At 39.7% G+C, this 19,578-nt stretch overlaps 2 protein-coding genes across 2 annotated transcripts; one reads left to right on the top strand and one right to left on the bottom strand.

The window, feature by feature from the left end:
* Positions 1-17: 17 nt before the first annotated feature.
* LOC139297837 (phospholipase B1, membrane-associated-like) lies at positions 18-12,591 on the bottom strand. The gene is made up of 43 exons (XM_070920644.1): positions 12,531-12,591; positions 11,919-11,974; positions 11,736-11,799; positions 11,490-11,553; positions 11,373-11,407; positions 10,510-10,576; positions 10,330-10,378; positions 9,601-9,666; positions 9,441-9,506; positions 9,303-9,358; positions 9,050-9,122; positions 8,811-8,918; positions 8,620-8,673; positions 8,123-8,191; positions 7,839-7,913; positions 7,691-7,751; positions 7,539-7,597; positions 7,135-7,208; positions 6,975-7,018; positions 6,421-6,529; positions 6,226-6,277; positions 6,024-6,104; positions 5,575-5,640; positions 5,384-5,484; positions 5,213-5,294; positions 4,904-5,008; positions 4,714-4,809; positions 4,549-4,620; positions 4,378-4,455; positions 4,190-4,250; positions 4,041-4,099; positions 3,399-3,466; positions 3,266-3,309; positions 3,030-3,129; positions 2,879-2,930; positions 2,677-2,757; positions 1,774-1,839; positions 1,487-1,581; positions 1,125-1,206; positions 856-960; positions 658-753; positions 462-536; positions 18-317 (listed from the first exon to the last, which is right to left on the bottom strand). Exons 1-43 carry the CDS (start codon positions 12,589-12,591, stop codon positions 18-20), a joined length of 3,327 nt encoding a protein of 1,108 aa, XP_070776745.1.
* Positions 12,592-14,616: 2,025 nt separating this feature from the next.
* Positions 14,617-16,683, top strand: ypel5 (yippee-like 5). Its single transcript, XM_070920330.1, has 3 exons — positions 14,617-14,747; positions 15,484-15,655; positions 15,772-16,683. The coding sequence occupies exons 2-3, from the start codon at positions 15,515-15,517 to the stop codon at positions 15,994-15,996; spliced, it is 366 nt and encodes a 121-aa protein (XP_070776431.1). The 5' UTR covers positions 14,617-14,747; positions 15,484-15,514; the 3' UTR covers positions 15,997-16,683.
* The last annotated feature ends 2,895 nt before the right edge of the window (positions 16,684-19,578 follow it).

Here is a 19,578-nt window from a genome sequence, read left to right as displayed (position 1 = left end):
ACACAGTAAGTAGCACTTTAAAACTTAGTGTCCTTCATCTCCACTGCAGCCAGCATCATCTTCTTGCTCCTCTTGGCACTGCAGGAGAGGAGGAGCCAGGTGACACCCCAGCCAATCAGAAGGCCCGTTACAGCCAGCACAGCAGCAAGCCATAATGGCACATTGTCCGTGCAATCAGAGGTGAGAGGCAGGGCTGTGCTGTGCGTTGTGGGTGCTGTGGAGCTGTGAGGTAAAGCTGTGCTGTCTGTTTTGGGTGCTGTGGTGGTGGTGGTTGAACTGGGCAAGCTGTTCACCTTTGTGAAGATGTAAGGATGCTCCTGGAACGCATAAGAAGGAAGGTCTTCTATTAAATCACATCCACTTTTATGAACCATTCATGCCATTATGCACAAAGTGTACAGATAAATCACACCTGGGTCAGCAGTAGCATGTGAGATGTGCTTGTGTGGCTGCTTTCTTACCTCAGTGGGGCACTTGATGTTATTTCTGGCATTTGTGAAATTGTTGTATGTCTGTTTTTTACCCACTGGCTCCAGCTAGAGATAAAACAGAGGACATCTTTGCTTAGCTAATGACTTGCAGTGAGATGTGGTGATTTAGAAAGACTTCCTCTGTCAAACACAGTTAGCCTTCTACTGTTCGCCTTGCCGGACTCACCATGTTATTCCACAGAGCTGCAGCCATGTCAGCATGTCCCCGTTCGCTGAAGTGGAAACAGTCCGCACTGAAGTAGGTGGCGTCAGGTCTGCCGTCCTGGAGAAGAAATAATACAACACCAGTGTTTGTAGGAAATATGTGCTTTGAGGGGAAGGACTGTGAGTGCAGTGGAGGTTCGGAGGTACACGGAGGGCTTACAGCATTCAAAGGAACGATGGTGTTCTTAAAAAAGGGCTGTGCAACCACAGCAAAATCCTCTCTGTCATCATAGCGGCCTCCGTACACCAGTTTTTCTGTCTCAACCTGAAAATAAGACAGTAAAAGGGTGAAAAAACAGCCTTGTAGTGTCACTGTGCACGTTCATCCTTCTGCACAGTGAAGCTCGAACATCCAAGTGAAGTAACAATAAGCAAAACACATTTTTGAGTGGAGGGGAACTTTTTGCCTCACTGTTCCTGTCTGCTAACCTGTAGTTCTCGATTGATCCGTTTTACTTCAGCCAGCTCTGGGGAATCCTCTCCTGCTAACAGGAAGCACGGGCAGACATACCTGAGGATCCAAAATAAACAGCTGATTTTGGGAAATAAAATGCTCTTATAATCATCACTGACTGATACATGATGCTGTCTTTTGCATAAATTGGATTTGTCATTGATTCAGGGACGAGGTGTCCTTGAATAAAATCTAAATGTTTATATATTTCTTTGCTGGATTGACAAATATTAGATCAATGTAAAGAGAAGCGCTGTTGATTCAAAGGAGCAATCTGCCTTGGACTCAGTGGTCTTCATGTGGAATTGATTTGGCATGAATGGATCGATGAGCGTACTTTTGTAACACATTGCAACCAAGACTATCCCTTTTGATCCTGTGAAGGCCTTCAATTTCCAGGATCTCCAAGACGTTGACAATCGTCCTGGGAACCTACGGCCAGAAAGCAAGAAAACATGACTTTTATGCAGTTTAAAATAGTAAAATTCAGGATGGATTCTTTTATCAATGATAATTTAAGGGAAGAAAAGATGAACCTATTTAATCTGGGAGTCATTTCTTAGTCCGTTATGGTATTTTTTGCATAATCAACTGTTAGTTTTTTATTAGGTAACATAATTTTACCTCTTTGTAGAGCATATCCAAGCTTGTCGTCATATGATGGCTGTACTTCTGAGGTGACAAAGAGGCCTGTAGTTTTGAGACCAACAGAATAATAAGTAAATGTACAAGGCTTTTTATTAATTCATAGTGAACACACAGCTGTTCTCTGTTGTGGGCCAGAGAAAAGCAGAATAATTAAGGCGCATTTCGGGGAAACTGACCAAGTTTGTAGCTGAAAAGCACATATCAACCAAAAGAGCCGACGTCATGCAACATGCATGAGCCTACGCGCAACAACTAACCCTAAGCTGTCACTACCACAGTCTCAGAGCTCATCTTAAATTGATGCTGTGCTTTGATATTCTGCTTCAAAGCACAAACATTAAAAGAGAGACTACCCTGTCAGTGGAGCGCGAGGAGAGTAATGGAGAGAGAGAGAGAAAGAGAAAGGGAAATGGAGGCAAAATGAGAAAGGAGAAGGAGAGAGTGAGACAGAGACAGGATGAAGAGAGTCTGGGTTGACCTCTGTGTTGTTTATGCCTCTTAGAGAACAAGGCCTGTCACTGTGCCCCGTGTGCTTGTTTAATGCAGACACTGGCTGAGATGGAGGAGGGAGGGGGGTGTTTTGTGTCAGAGGGGCGAAGTGACAGAATGTACTCATTGAAAAGAAACCACGTCTGCTCTCATCTTACTCTGACACAATAAAACAATTAGGGGTAGGGCTGTTCACAAAGCTTGATTATTCTGCTCCAGTGCGTCATCCCATTTGGAGAGTGATATCATGAGACGGCTCTACGCACAGGGCATCACACAACACACTACGGGATGTTTGACTTCTGTGCTGTGGCAGGAGACTGCCTTTACTGAGGGGAGTGCTTCAAGAATGTCCTGCATTTCCTGTGACGACTTCTTAAAGCAACTCACACGGTCATTGCAGTACTGACACAGGTCGTTTCCTCCAATGAAGAGTGTCACCAGCTTCCAGTCCTTCTCAAAATCCACCGCCTGTTTTCGTTAAAAGGATGGAGAGAGAATCAGAGAGAAAGAGATAGAACAAAGATTACATTTCTTTCTTGCACATTAAAAATATTGCACGCATCAGTATAGTGCCATATATTAAACTCACAGAGTCATTTTTCATGATATCAATCAGGCGTCGGACCTGCCCTGGGATTCCTCTGTATGAAATTAGAGATTTTCATGAGTGCACAAAATGCTTTAAATGTACCATAAACCATTCAAAGCTGATAACACATCAAAGACATGTTAGAACTCACGATATTTTAGCTCCTGTTACAGCCACGTTGAAGCCAGTCTGCCTTTTCCCCTGTCCCTTTGACACCCCTTTGATTTTAGGATTGAACTTCTTAAGGATATCTGTTTTAAAAGTAGGGAAATTACTGCACAAGAGACCAAACGCTTGCTTTGTTACAGTCCAACTCTGCCATCTAGTGGTGCTAGTGTGCATTACATGTCAAGAAAGCAAAAGGACAGGTAAGGCTCTGGGACTTACTAGGTAATGTTGTGACAGTCTCAAGAGTTTTGTCTCCTCCAATGCTTATTAAACAAACAAATACACAAACAATAAATACACAATGCAATGTACACACATTTGTTATGTATATAATTTGTGTGCAGCCTCTCACCTCCATGACACCCCTCTGTACTCAGTTCTTAGCTGCAGCAGACTCTTTGCCTTAGCACCAAAGCCGGTCTGCATGCAGGAAAAGATGGTTATACTATTCAGTCATTTCCAGACACATTTTTTACTCTGTTTCTCTCTCTGACCCATTCAATTGAACATTAAAACATTTTCTCTCAGGTTGTACATTTACTTGATTTATAGGTTCCCAGAGGAAAAAGTAAGGGGTAACACCATCACCACCACCAGTGTGTCCATCATTACAAACGTATGTTGCGTTACTTAGCGTTATTCAAATCTTCAGAACTTCATTCCTAGATCTAGTGGAGATCCTAAAGATATAAAATATGACAATCTGGACATTGCAGAAATTGTAAAAATGAAGTGTCAGGTAACACAAGCAAACTTAATTTATTTGGGAGAAATGGAGACTAAATTAAATTAAATATAAAACAAAGAGAAATAAGTATATCAAGAGAGGACTGTGAGATGCAATCAAAAGCTCTGGGGAAAAGCTAGCAAGTGGGCCTTGAGTTAAGCTCTATTTATTTTAATCAAACTATTTAGAACTAATGAATAGACCACCCAGCAGTTATTACATTAACCTTTACAAAATCCTTGGTGACATTCTTGTGTACAGACTTACCGTTAGAGAGTCTCCCATAGCTGCCACCACTTTAATGTCTGCTGGTCGTAACCTGTGAGCTAACGACAGATCAACATGAGCATATTTTACATCTAACCTTTCTCTTTCCCTTTAGGTCATACCTCAGTAATAACACTTTGAATGCTTACCTGACGTGGGCACAGAGTCGGATGGAGCTGTGTTTACACAGGAAAAGTCACTTCCCCAATTCTAAAGAATGACAGAGACATAAATTAGGTGTTTATAATATAATCTATACCTTGGCATCATGCATAGATGATAACGACTTGCCATTCTAAAGTTGAGCTGTGTATGAAAGACAGAAACTATGACCTACTGTAGCAGGAGAAGGAGTCGGTGGTGGGCCTGGAAAGGTGTAGTTGCTGTTGACAGCAGTTCTAAAAAATGGGTTGGTCTAATAAAGAAATAATCAAAAACACATCAATACACAACATATAGTTTTTGATCAATTGGTGGACTCAATGAATGTTGTTGAACGCAAAGTTACCTCAGAGGGACACTTCAAATCGATGCCAGCTGTGAAGTCTTGTGTGAAAGTCTTGTTGCCCACTGCCTCTAACTAAGAGATTGTGATTTATTTTGGAGAGAAATTAAAACCACAAGTGCCAAAAAAACAAATGTAGGAAAAGTCTTCTAATAAAGCAAATCCTACCATGTTGTTCCAAAGAGCTCGAGCCATGAGAGTGTGAGCCTTCTGGCTGAGGTGAAAACAGTCAGGTGAGAAGTACGAACGATCAGGTCGGCCATCCTTGAAAAAAGAAGGGATGAGAGTTAAGAAATAAAAATAAATAAAAACACCATTATTATATTAATATTTATGCTTCAGGTGTGTCAGTTCTTACCTCTAATGTGGGAAGGAGAACCTCCCTGATGAACGGCTGCACTACCACAGTGAAGTTGTCATGTGTGTCATACCGCCCAGAGTCAACCAGCTCCCTCATAGCATTCTGGACGACCGTAAAAGAAGTGTAAACAAGTGTTGACAATGTCATGATGATGATTTGGCCCTTAAAATGGGCCTTTTTATTTGTCAAATTTACTTTAAAGTTCTCACAGTCAAAGTAAGACTAGTGAATTCATGTTGACATTTGTAAAATGCTTAAGAATATGTACAAAAAACTCTTGTCCTTGTCAGCATCCTAGTCTTGTACCTGATAGGCTCTATTGAGGTCATTGACCTTCTGGAGTTCAGCGGATCCCTCTTTAGGCTTCAGTATGCAGGGGCAAACTAAACTGAAACATAAACATCAAAACTGTTAAATGATGCCTTGATCAGTTTTTTTGGTCAACGTGTTTGTCTTACACAACCAAAAATCACTGACCTTACAAACCAGGTGGGACAGCCCAGAGAGTTATCTTTGTGCAGATCACGCAATGGTACAATGTTTAACAGCTCTACCAGATTGACAATGGCACGAGGCACCTGGATGATACAAAACGTAAGGTTTATAGTCTGTCCGTAATTTGGCTCATGATCAGTGAGGTTGTATGTTGCAAGGAGATGAAAACATACTTCACTATGGAGGATGTCCAGAGCTTGGCGGATACGAGCGACCACATTCCTGGGTGAGAAAAAGACCTGTGGGAAAAGCACAGAGCCAAAGCATGAAATGGAACATGTGCATACATAAATGTGAAACTAATTACAGTTCAAAACAAGAGAAAATGGATCAGCAAGTATTTGAATAATCAATTTATCATTTGAGTCAGTGAATCATTTTTTTTCAAGTATTTAAACCAAACATTTGCTGACTCCAGCTTCTCAAATGTTGTTTATAATGTTTTGACCATGATTCAATGTGGAAACTGTAAAGCAGTAGTTGAAATGTCAACTAAACCAATATTTTTTGGTCCTTCAAGATCATTTAAGACTTCAATCGTATGAAAATAAGCAAAGCATAATACCATAGTAAGTATAAAATGTAAAATGACTGAGAAAATCTTGATAAAAAAAGTGCTCACGCTGTCTGTGCAGAAATCACATATGTCATTGCCACCAATAAACATGGTGATCACTTTCCAGTCACTGTGGAAATCAATGCGCTGTAAAGGAGATAAGAGATACATGTTCCGTTAATTTGGTAATTGTGAACAGAAAACTGAGACAAAGGTTACATGAGAGCAAATATGTATGTGTTTCTACTGTAGCTCTCCACTGCCTCACCGAATCATTTTTCATTTTGTCCACTAGGATGCGCACCTGTCGCACCATGTCGCTGAAAACAGAAACATGTTTTGATGGTAACATTTTAAGAAGTAAAAATTCTTTGTTCTGGTAAGTTTTATTTATTAAGACTCAAAAGGTGGGTACAAGTATAAAGTAAGTAATACAAAAATGAAGTAATAGAACATGACTGACCCACTCTTTGCTCCTGCCACGGCCTGATTGAGGAAGGCTTTAGGAGAGTCCTCGCTACCTACTCCCTCTGAGGAGCCGGTCAGGGAGGGGTTAAACTTCCTCAGGATGTCTGCAGACCACAAACACAAGGCAGGCAGGAAGAAAGGTCAGAAAAACTAAAATGAAGATTGGATTCATACACAGGATTATGAACATTCTGTATTTTGCATAATTTGTATCCCGAACAAACAGCTAGAATATAGGAACAATCAGTGTGGAAGTTCATTCTGGAAAATCTTAACTCAAAGTCCACTTCCTAGCTTATTTTGGTTGAAAGTTCAAGAAAAAGGTATGTGTTCCAGACCACAACATAAATTAAAGTGGTCATCACGTCATGTTATTCCATGATTTATTGCATTTCTGTATTTACAGCTTTACAGATAAGACACCTTGGTGATAAGGGACACCTGAATATTTGATGATATAAACCTTAAGTTGGCATTTTTATGTAAATTAATTTAAGGCAATGCTATTACAATAAAAATAAAATAAAATATAATAAGAGGCAAACATACTTGGCAGAGTGGTCACGGTGGTAATGTTTTCATCACCACCAATGCTGTAAATTGAAGAAACAGCTTCTCAGTTTTAAATGCAGCTCACAAAATGAGTAAATTAACTGTATTTTCCAACACTATCAAAATTTGAACAAAGGTGTGCTTCAGCTTATCTTACCTCCATGACAGTCCTCTGTACTCATTAATCACTAACAGAAGGTTGTCTGCCTTTGCGCCCACACCATTGGCCGCCTGCCGAAAACATCAGATGTGAGATATGTAAACCTGAGCAAATATTTAGTCATTTCTCAGTATTGAAGTTAAAATGTGAGCAACATTTTTTAATTAAACCGTATAATCTTCACCAACTCCCACCTTACCAGTGTTTCATCCCTTGGTTGTTTGCATGTCCACACATATCCACGTACATACAGTACAAACACAATAGCTCCATGTCTTTACATCTGTTCTTTATACATACTGTATATCTGGTCTTAATCTGTATTTATGCCTATTGGGGTAAATTCGTTTTTAGATATAAATCTGATTATAGCAAAGAAGTAGGAGAAGGGAAACACTCACTGTCAGAGAGTCGCCTACTGCTGCCACCACCTTAATATCTCCAGGTCTGAGTTTGTGAACTACACAGAGAATAAAGGGTTTGAACTTGGTTTGATTGAACTACATTTCCCCCAAATATATTAGCAGAAGAAGAGCTAAAAAATACATTTTACCTGAAGTGGGTATAATGGGAGATGGACTGCGGTCTGTGCAAGGTATCTCAGTGCCCATAACCTGCAAACACACAGTACACTCAAATATGTTTGTCTCTATGTGCTGTCATGCCACACTGTAGTTCTGAAGTGGAGTTGAAAGACTTACAGGATCTGTTAGTGTAGAGGCTTTGCTGTCTCTTTCAGCGGGGGAATTTTTCTGTGTCTGCAGGAAAGGTCGTTCCTGATATGAGAAGTAAGTCGCAGTTTTAACCATACTATATACCATACTAGATTTCAAATCTTGACATCAGGTTGAAAGTCCTCTATGAAAGTGCTCTATGATTTTGAGATTCTCGGACTGAGTACTGGATGCTGCTGCAACACATTACATTGTTTTGTTCAGCATTTCTCTGTAGCATTTTTGCTGTGTTATGGGACCACATGCCTCACCTGGGTAGGGCAAGGAATAGCAGTGACACTGCTGTCCATGACCTCTGCCTGACCTGTCGACGGCTGAAGCTGGAGGAGGAAGAGTCGTGATTGGTTTTAGATTCAAGTGGGGCCATTATGCACAGCCAATGATGATACAGTGTGAAACAGTACTGATTACACAATTCTTGTATCTGCATAAAGATGTACAATGAAAGCTACAAAGCTGGAGAAAGTCATCATGTAGGATGATATCATCAAGTCAATCCTGTACATCTCTTATCTAATCTCTCGTCAGAGTAATAAATGTTCCCCGTAATCTTTATTCCATCTTACTTTTGCTTTGAGAGATCATGGTGACTCTTTGCTGTTGGCTCATTTTACAACTGAGACACAGGGTCAATTTCAGTGACAGGACAACATGTAGATCAGTGTTGAAGGTTTTCAGACAGCCTAATGTATACATACATTGCAGAATAAATTTAACTGTTATTCAGGAAGTTCTAATAGGAACTTACCAGGTTTGTCCATAGCTGAATAGCTAACTGGTTTAGGTCAGACCATGAGTTCTCCTGCAAAGAAACACATCATATATGCTAGTTAAACATTAGCCATTTCAAGGGTCTTTCATGCATTCTTACTGTAAGGCTGAATAATTTACAGTTGTTAATTACAGTATTGTTGATGGAAATACATTTTCTTTACGTACAGAGTCTGTGATGGGTTCAAGGATAAGTGGGGCAGACTGCAGCACAGCAGTGAAGTCTAAACTTTTGCTGTGCCACTTTGGGTTTTCCAAGACGTGACTTAGAGAGTCCTGAAAACAAGACGAATAGATATTTGTCAAGTAAGTAGCCAAATATGATTCAGATGACCATGAGCACACAAATACTTAATTAACTTAATTAAATAACTTAACAAATATAAATTTATTTACATGTATTTTACCTGGAGTGTTTTCAGAAGAGTTGCTTTATGTAGTCGCTGGTTTATGCTTTCTTCTGTCATACACTCACACCTGCTGCAAAATAAAAAGCGAGCAAATCACTTCCACATGTGTTTTACAATTAGCAGGATCACAGCACTATAGGTTACATACATGTAAAAAGCAAGGTTTGTATCATGTCAAAATAAATGAGTAAACATAGCTTGTACAAGGTATTTTGCTAGTTTTTTAATAGCTAAAATTCAAAACACTCACTTGTCCTGCTGATGATATAGGCTCCAGACCACGACATGAACTAAAGTGTGATGTACCTGTAAACATACAACCAGCATATTAGTTTTTTTCCATTCTATCCGTTCATGGCAAAATTGTATTTCACGAAAAGCAAAATACCCTTTTCTGCAACAGCTGCAGAGCTGCTTCTACTTCCTGCACAACAGCTTTAACATCTGCAGCAACCTGAAGCACAAGGAAAAACTCTTATACACTGTTAACATCCTTTACTAACTCTACACAACATCAAATGTGATTTTGTTGTAGTAGGGAATCTTACATGTGGTGAACAGGCGCACAAGGAATCTGCCGGGACAAACAGCAGCACAAACTTCCAGTCTATCGTCTGCAAAGATAGAAGAAAAGCAAACTGAGCAAACTTCATCAACTGTGAAATGTGAGTAAAAAGCTCCGGAAAATAGGAGAAAACAAAAAAAACAAAAGGAGAACATGTAAACCAGGGCCTTCTTGCTTTGAGCTGACGGTGATAACCACCGTGCCACCCGAGTCAGTTTCAGATAACCAGAAAGGTTTACAACTCTTTGTTCTTTCTGACAATCACTGTGGCATTTTACATCAGAGTAGCTCTTCCTTAACAATCATTTTTGTTCCATTGCCTGTTTAAAATTTGGTTAAAGGTGATAAACGAGCAGAAATTCGGGGAAGCTACAGCCAGGAGACAGTTAGCTTAGTTTAGCATACTGAAACAGGGTGAAACAGCTAATCTGGCTCTGCGTAAAGGGGAAAAAACTGCATACCAGCCCCTCTTAAGTTCCCTTATTAACACATCATATCAGTGATTTCCTGGAGTCTTGTAGTGGCCAAGTAATGGACGTGACATATGTTTCTTGTTTACCTTAAATGGAGGAAATACAGGATGTACACTTTGACAATTTGGGTCTTGTTAACTTTGGTGATAGAGATGTCCTAGTGGAGGGGACAGCTCATGTGAATCCTTAAACCATTTTATATTCTGCTTTCAGTCAGGGTTAATGTGGTTAATGTGTACCTGATGTGAAAGGGAGAGAGACAGTTCCTCGGCTTCCTCCAACAAGCTTCTGCAACAAACACACACACACACACACACACACACACACACAAACTCATGTAACACACCTGCAGCAATGTCCTTATACAGCATTTATGTGTGCGACTGTACATGTGTGTGTCATGTGCATGTGTGTGTTACTTGGGCTGCAATGAGGTCTGATCCACATGTTGAGCGATCACTTCAGGGTTAAACATGGACAGCAACTCTATTCAACACACATAGAAATAACTATAAAGACTTTAGCTTCAGTAAGTGTAATTCCTTACAATTCAATCAGTGGATTATGTCCATTATTTGGTAATTGATATTGTAAAAAAGGAAGCTGGCGAAAGCTTCCATTCATGTTGCCAGTTTTGCTTACTTTTATGCGAGATGAAGGTCAGTGACCTGTGTTTATGGCCCCCTATCCTTAGAGATAAACGCCACCAAACTATGAAGTTATTGTTTTAAGAGCTTTTCTTCAAAGTGTGCTCTGATCCGGCATTTCTTGTGACATGGGCTTGACTGCGACCTTGAACTGAACTCTCTGCAAACTGTAAATACTTTCAACTTCATGGTGGAATAATCCCCCAGTAGTGTGAAAAGTGACTGTTTTTTAGTGACAGAGAGAGATGATTGTGGTAAACACAACCAAAATCAAAGACCAGGACTCGGCCTGAGGACATAAAATAAAAAAAATAAACTAAAAATTCAGATTCAGCATACTGAAAGTGCTAATACTTCTAAAATGATTGCTGTTTTCTAAGATTCAGCTTAAACAACCTGAAAATAAAGACGTATTTGAAATTATAATCCCTCAACCACCCTGTCATGACAAGTAATAGATTTAAAAGTGAGAAAAAATAAAGTTAATATCAAAGAAATACAGGAATACAGAAATACATAGGAATTATGATGAAAACCAACACTAGAATCTAGTTATTTTAGATGATTTTACACTTCTTCCTTTCTACTTGAAACTACGTAGAAATACTCAGCGATGAGAAAGTTAATAGACTTACCAGCTACTCTATTGACCACTCTGGATGCTTCATTCCTAATGATGAAGACAGACATGTTGTCATCACCTCCAATGATTGAAGTATTACTGAAATATATTAAGTATATCGGCTGTCTACCTGTGCGAGAGTGGAACACCCAAGACATAAACAGCGGAGACATCAACAGGTCTCAGAGTGTGAACTGATGAAGGGGAAACAGGAAATGGAGAAATCAGTAATATCATGACGAGACACACAACACAAAAACATGCATACAACATACAAAAAAATGCATTCAAGTATACAATAGCATCGAAATAATGTAATCACTCAAACTGGTAAACGGGTGAATATGATTATTGATGAAGATGAAGAGTGCAGCACCTGAAGAGGATGGTGATAAGGGGCCAGGTATCGGTGAGCAGAGTACTGGCATGTAATTTTCTGTCTGTGGCACAGAAAAACAATTCCTCAGACTGTCATTGATACAGTATCAGAACAGTATGTTGAATGTATTACTATCTTTTGTTTAATAGACACCAAGTTGTCATAACTGACATATAGTACCTTCTCTGATTTTTCTGTAGATGGTTCATTATTTCGTACATCAATGTTGGCAGCATCTAAATGTGACATAAAAAAACAATAAATAACTTAATACATTTCTAAGATACCAAAGTTTTTTTTGTTTTTAAAAAAGTTAATTAAGTTTAAAAAGTTAACAGGTAGAAGCACTTTCATCCTCCATGCAGTTTGTCATTTCCCCTAAAATACAAGTTTATTTGAACACAGTAAAGTATCTAAAAAGGCTCATTTTGAAACCATGTTAGGATATTTTCTATAAAGATATTCTTATTATGTTTCTTATAATTTACTTTACCTTACAGGTCAAAACTGATTCATGAAGAATTCACTGAATTTACTTTTATTCAGACACTGCTCAATAAACTTCCAGTGTGATTTACTCTCTTTGTATTTGCATCCCAAACTCCTCTTACTGCATATGTAATTATCAGAGATATTGTTAATCCTCAAGAAAGCTCACACTTTGCAATACTGTTATTCATAAGTGAAGCAACAGGTTTGTAGATAAAACAACTAAAGCAGATTGGCTTGAATTGTCTGTGACTGCAACAAATAATTCTATGTACAAAATGTGTGAAATGTCCTGTACTTTACCTGTAAACTGAGCGCAGGATCCAACAAGGGCCACCAGAATCAGGAGTGCAGATCTTGTCATGATGTGGTGCGATATACTGAGTGCCTTCCACACTGAGGGGTTTGTGTAATGGCCTCCTCTCCCCCCCTCAGCCTCAGAGAAAGAATGACTATAAGCTTTCACTGACTACATGAAAGTACAGCGTACCTGTAAAGGGGGTGGAGAAGGTAAAGAGCTCCCGAGAGGGCAAAGTTTTAGAGAGGAAAAACCACTTCTCATGTGAAAAGACTTTTCCCACTCACACTCTTTTATTCTCAGTCATATCTTCCTCGTATCAGTTTATCTGGATAGCAATCAACCAAACTACAAGTTATACCACCTCCTCTGTGTCAGCTGCATTTTTTAAATCTGTACATCTGTTTTGCAACATACTGACACATTATTGAAGGTCAGAGAGATGTTAAGTTATGTTTATGGCTCTCACCATGACGCACTGAATGGATGAAAAAGACTGAACACACAATCCTTTATAAACCAACAACTTTCATATTTTGTTTTCTGTATTTGGACAGCCAAGCAGTAAGTGTTTGTCATAATATCCCAAATAAAAGTATGATGAAATACTATTATATATTAATGTAGACATTGATTGGACGGAAACCTTTAAAATCATATCTAATGAGATGTTACTTCTGTTAGCGTTCTGTTTTCAGTTTGTCTATTTTAAGATAAGGTGGTTTTTTTACTGGTATTTCAGAGAGTTTAAACAATTGTATTTTGTTGATATACATATCTCCTAAAGAGGCCATCAGGAGACACATTTGGAGCTGCTCCTTCATTTCAAGGAACAGGACAGAGTTTGTGGACACAGTGATAGTAACCAGAGTGCTTTTCCAGGGAAATGAATACATTTCTGGTTCATAATAAAACTCATTTGAGTGTAAAAGCTCAAACAACCATACATTTCCTGCCACTTAATCAAAGTTTAAAATCTTTGTCTAGCTTATCTAATAATAATAATATTGACAGAACTACGTAAATCATAAGAATAACGTGCCAGTGAGCAATTTCATGTAAAATCATCTTTAATATGCTGTTCTTTAACTTACAGTCACGCTAATGCTTTACTGAATGCACATTAATGAGACACTTTGTAAACTGTGATGATAAATGTAACTTCCTGGTGTTTCACCACGGTTAGGTAATTATATGTTAACAACCAGCAATTTAGTAAAACTGGACAGGTTCAGTTTTGGAGATGAGATATGATTAGATTACTAAATACTTTATGAGTTTGTCCTTAGATTGGCTTTGCAGATAGTCTGACCCTTGAGACAAGACAGAGTAAAGCAACAAGTTATATTGATGTTGTGGAGTTATCAGCTTTCCATCCAGCAGCAGAAACTGTTATTGTCACTGTCACTATTGTTTTTCTGTTTTTGTCCATCACTGTCACAGTCGGTGCCTGGTTGGTGGATGTCTGCATGTATCTGGATATCTCACAGGATTTTCAGGACAATCACACTTTGCATATCTTTCCTCAGAGGATCCAGCCCACACATGCTGGAGATGTTCAAGTAAAGCAATAGGACTTTGTTGAAATCCACAAGCTACCCAGGCATACAGGTATGTGTATAAAATAAAACAAATAAATTAAAATTAGCCACAGGTTTTACCAGCTGCAACATGAAAGTGATGTACACATTTAAGGCATCAATAATCATAATTCAATAATAGAATGTACATTATTCTGAAATGGGAAGCTCTGCAAAATGAGTACTTTTATTTTTGGCACTTTAAGTATATTTTGATGCTAATACTTGCTGATGCTGCACGTTTAAAAAAGTAAAATTTCGAATGCATGACTTTTACTTGTAACTGAGTATTTCTGCACTGTGGTCGGCTAATGAACTAATGTACCTCCTCCATCACTGCGCGCAGGGTGATAAACATATATATTAGAAGATACTTACGGTTCATTGGTATATTTGTAATGAATGAATCTGCTGACACCTTGTGGAGCACCCATGGGCCGCCATAGCACTGGCTGCTACGTCAGGACCGGATGTTGATACTAGCTTGGAGCACAGCGCAGACAGGAACAGCTGAAAAAGAACAACAAAGCCACGACGACGACGACGGTACAAACAACAGATGTGCGTCTAAAATAGACCTTAAATATCGTTGACATCGTCGTTGGTGGGGACATTGTGTGCCACTGAAACAAATTTGAGAAGGTAGGAAGCCGTCATTTAAAGCTAAGCAGAATTATACGTGTTGTTGTTGTTCCGCTTGCTCCTAGCTTGTTGTCGTTCTCGATGTTAGCTGCATGGCTAACGTAGCGTTAGCTTCTTTTGAGTTGATTAATCTGTACGACACCACTCAGCCAAAATACCCAAAACCACGGTGGAAACCAGCAAATGTGTATCAGTTAGTCAAAATAATTTGTCTTCTAAAGAAACTTTATTTTATTATTCTTCATTGTGGATTTAATTTTCAGCACCATTCAAAGCTCAGCTGCCATCTACAGTCAGCAGTCCTCATGACAAGCCAGCCAGGAACAAACAGTACTTGTTGAAGTCAGTAAAATGTCCAACAAGGAGCTATGACGGCAAAATACAGTTAAATAGATACCAATATGAGCTCATAATGCGTGAGACTGTCACATTTAAGTTCTGTTCCTTGCTGAATTTTTATGTTGCCTTGTAAATTGTTTATTAACAATAAACACCCGCTCATTGATTCATAGCATTGCCCACAACAGCCTCACACACCCAACTAAATTAAAGGAGGAGCTACCATGTTATAGACAGTATGGCAAAACATCTTAGAGTTCTGACATTTATATTGCCTTGTAGTCTACAACCCTACGGTATTGTGCAGTGTTACTGCTTACTGTTTATAGTCAAGACATATTTACATTGAACTTTACAACAATGAATAGTTCACCCTTCTTTTTCTTTCGTGTTTTAGCCTTAGTTCAGTCACTCCTAGAGATTTGACGATGGGACGCATATTCTTGGACCACATTGGTGGAACACGCCTCTTCTCCTGTGCCAACTGTGACACCATCCTGACTAACAGGTCTGAGCTCATCTCAACACGTTTCACAGGAGCCACAGGCAGAGCTTTCCTCTTCAACAAGGTACAGAAACATTAGTGATAACTACCTGTTACATTTGCTCTTAAATCAAACCCATATTCAGGATCTAGTTTCCCTGCTTCAAAATGTGTCTGCATGCCTGTGTCTCAACCCCACAGGTGGTGAACCTCCAGTACAGCGAGGTGCAGGACAGAGTGATGCTTACCGGCAGACACATGGTGAGGGACGTCAGCTGCAAGAACTGCAACAGCAAGCTGGGTTGGATCTACGAGTTTGCCACTGAGGACAGTCAGCGGTACAAGGAGGGACGTGTCATCCTGGAGAGGGCGCTGGTTAGGGAGAGTGAGGGCTTTGAGGAGCACGTCCCCTCAGACAACTCATGAGTTCCTAACCCTGGATTAACTTGTGTGAGAAAGCTCACTCCCATGTCCTCCTCTCCCTCTCCTTTATCCCCTTGCCTCTGCGCTGCACACCACCACCTGCAGACTTAGTGGTCAGTGAAGGTTTGGCGTCACCTCCTCCCCCCACACTCCTTACCTGTCTCTGATCTGTGACCTTAGACCTCTGCTGATTAGAAGATTGGTTTGCTGGCTCTATCCTTGCTGAATAGGCTTCCCCCCAAAAAATCCCGATTTATGTGTCACAGGGCACCACCCCAAAACAGCTGGGGACACAAATAGGGAGTTGTAACTTCACTTGTTCATGCACGGTCACACAGACACTTTCACCGTCTCTGCACAAGGCATGCTCCTCACTTTTCCATACGGTAATTAAACACATGCATGATAATAGACATGGTCAGTCACATAAAAAAAACATCACTTGGTTGTTTTGTTTATTTATATAACTTGAGGCAGTAGAGTTGAATCATCATCCAGACATGGGCAAAGCAACCAGCCCTCTCTACGCAACGTTAAATGAACCAATGGAGGTGTCACTCTACATATTGCTTTTAATGGGGTTTGTGCTTCTGTGTTGTCAACTCCGTCTTAATGTACTTGTCACTGGTGAGCACTGAATACAATTAAGACCATGATAGTTGTTATATTCTGTATCAATTACCTTTTATTAGCTGGTAGTGTAATGAATGTAGTAGTGTTTAAAATCTATGTTCTCATCCTAATAATTTCGTAAAGACCGCACAGATTGATGTCATATTTGAGTATTCACTGTTGTGTTTGATGATGATAGGAGTTTTATTGAGATCTGGCTCACATGATGTGCATTTATTTTGATTGACATTCTTGAAGTGTACACAAAGTGGCTTAAGAGTCCCATTCTTGCATGTTCATAGTGTGGAAGTGATCTTGTGTTCAGTAGACAATCATACAGTTTAATTCAGTTCTACCGCTCTCCATCTGTCACCATGGATTCTGTGCCTGTGCGGTGTGCCGTGTAAAGAGCTACATGTCACTGCGGTGACTTATGAGGAGCATGTATCCAGCCATGTGTCTACAGTGTGACGGAGGAGGAATGTGTATGAGACGTGATGGAGACACTCTCTGGCTGCCTGCTGGCTTAAGGACAGGATTATGAGAGGATGGGTCAGGCAAGCGTTCAAACGTAACCAACACTGGGAGGCAATGGGAGGCAAGCTTACAGACACTTACCACTTAATACATTACAATGTTGGAAACGACACACTGAAAATATGTTTAAATCAAGCCTGAGTTTGACTTACTCCATCTATTTAAACACAGTTGACTTTAGATGCCATCTCCTAGTGTTGAACTACTTTCGGGATAGTGACCCATCCTCTTCTTATAAGGCTAGTGGCACATTTGGTTGATGACTTGTTTCTTACAACACAAAGCCAAGCAAGCTTTAATGGAGTATTAGTCTTTGTCCTCTGACTATGCCAGAGCCTCGTTTTTTATATTGGAGATTTCAATCAAAATGTCAAATTAAAAAAACAAATCTCGATGACATTTGAGGTTATTTTTGGAGTGGGTTGAAGCACAGCATCATGGCCCTGGTGTAACATTGTGCCATTTCGGAGTGTGCAAGTCTGCAGGCGTTACCAGAATGGTCCGGCCTTCACTAGAGACACTGTCAATGTTTTTGCTCGCCTTTGCAAGGTCATGCAAGAAAGTGCAAGTTGTCATTTCTACAAAAACAAATGCTGAATTAAATATAAATGGCTTCTACAGGACACTGACAAATCCATATCCCCAGCTCAGTGCACTGTACAGCCAATGGCCGAGACAGAATATTGTTATCATTTTGTTGTTCACTTTTACCATTTTATTGATAGGCCATTGTTTTTATTTGCTTTACTCTATATGGTTATTATTTTATTGACTGATACATTTATCTTATTGTATATTTTCTGGAGGTTTGAAAAAAAATGTTTTCTCTTTCTATGGCTATAGCGAGGTTTTCTCTGATGTGATTTCTAAATAAACGTAGTTTTGCTGGGTTAAATTTCTTTGTCTTGTTTTGTAGCCTAGAACATATTTTTTTGTCAGCAAGTGCAATAGAGTCAGATAATTATCAATTGCATGAGTTTGAATAATGTGAATACTGTTTGAAATCTCTCCTCCTTTTTCTCTGTTTCTCAAGATGTTTGCATTTTAGATTTCAAAATTTGGCTTTAACCAGGTGCTCAAAATAAATATCTGGATGAGGGGAGGCCACTTATGAGTAAAAGAAAATCCGTAGACCTCTAGGTGGCAGCAGGATACTGAGAGACATGATGAACTCTGAAGCTGTTTTCCCTTGGCTGCATGATGCTGAGTCCCTCGCCTGCCTCTGACGTTCGCCTGCTTGGCAGGGTGTAGAGCTTCACTGCAGTCTGGAAATACATGTCAGTGATATTACTCTCTGGAGCAGAAACAAATGAATTAAATCTACTGAATGATGTGCAGTTAAACAAATGTCCAATACAGGCAAATGGTGAATGAGCGGTTTAGAGGAAGCAAACATTTATGGTAAAAATATACTCAACTATAAATTCCATTTTAATCCTTTTTATTCAGCACTCACTGTGAATCACCCACGATGAGGAGGTTTGACTGCATTGGGTTTATAAATACGCAGTGATGATTCACTCCTAATCCACCCACTAATATTGCAGTGCTGCCGTAGAGTTATTTATAGCTCTGATCCTGTTGGAAGGCTTCTTTGTTAGTGTGTCTGTGTCACAGTGGTGGAATCAACAACAGGTCTGCTTTTCTGCGGCCACTCCTGGAGGCGCCCTGCACTGAGCATGCAGCACTAAACTTAGCTCAGACAAATATTAAATAAGGTTGTTGAACACGACAAACTGTTCTGGTCGCAGCTATTTTTGCATCCACTGCAGTTGCTTTTTTTTTTGTTTTTTTTGAGGGATCTAGAGTATTAATGTATCGAGAAGACTGATGTTTTCATGACCATATCTAGAGCAATTTAAATGCCGGACATGACTAGAGGCAAAAAGGAGGCTCCATCTCCATCTCCAGCTCACTGTCCTGCTTTATAATTCATAGTAGTCTTTGACTTTGTCCCTGCATCACCTCACCCCAGGATTATCTGCTGCCTTTATTGAAAAAGCCATCGGGCCAGATAAAGATAATTACACAGCCTTAGTGATCCTATTAGTCTGCATGCAATTGGATAGACATGGCCCAAATCTAGATCTAGTCTTTACGTGTGAGAGAGCTATTTTTCCACTACCCTTCAGACACTTCCACAGTGCTCTTGGGCAGGACTTTGAGATTCCCTAAAGAGTTTAACCTCAAGCTCTCATGAGTGTTTAAGGGATCCTATACAGCCATTCGACCATGCTGTTGCTAAGAGAGAGAAGTGAAGTCTTTTAGGACCAAATCAAATAACAGGAAAAAAAAAGACTCACTAGTGAAGTGATGCTCTCATGCGTCTCATATAGGATGATGGAGTCTGTGTGCATCATCCCTCTTCCTTCCACCCACGGTCAAACCTATCACAGCAGATTTGAAGTTATATTCATATGCAGAGGATGATTTTGG

Source organism: Enoplosus armatus, chromosome 15 (genome assembly GCF_043641665.1).
Source record: "Enoplosus armatus isolate fEnoArm2 chromosome 15, fEnoArm2.hap1, whole genome shotgun sequence".
Taxonomy (NCBI): Eukaryota; Metazoa; Chordata; class Actinopteri; order Centrarchiformes; family Enoplosidae; genus Enoplosus; species Enoplosus armatus.
The sequence above is the reverse complement of the archived record's forward strand: the minus strand, read 5'-3'. Positions and strand labels throughout refer to the sequence as shown.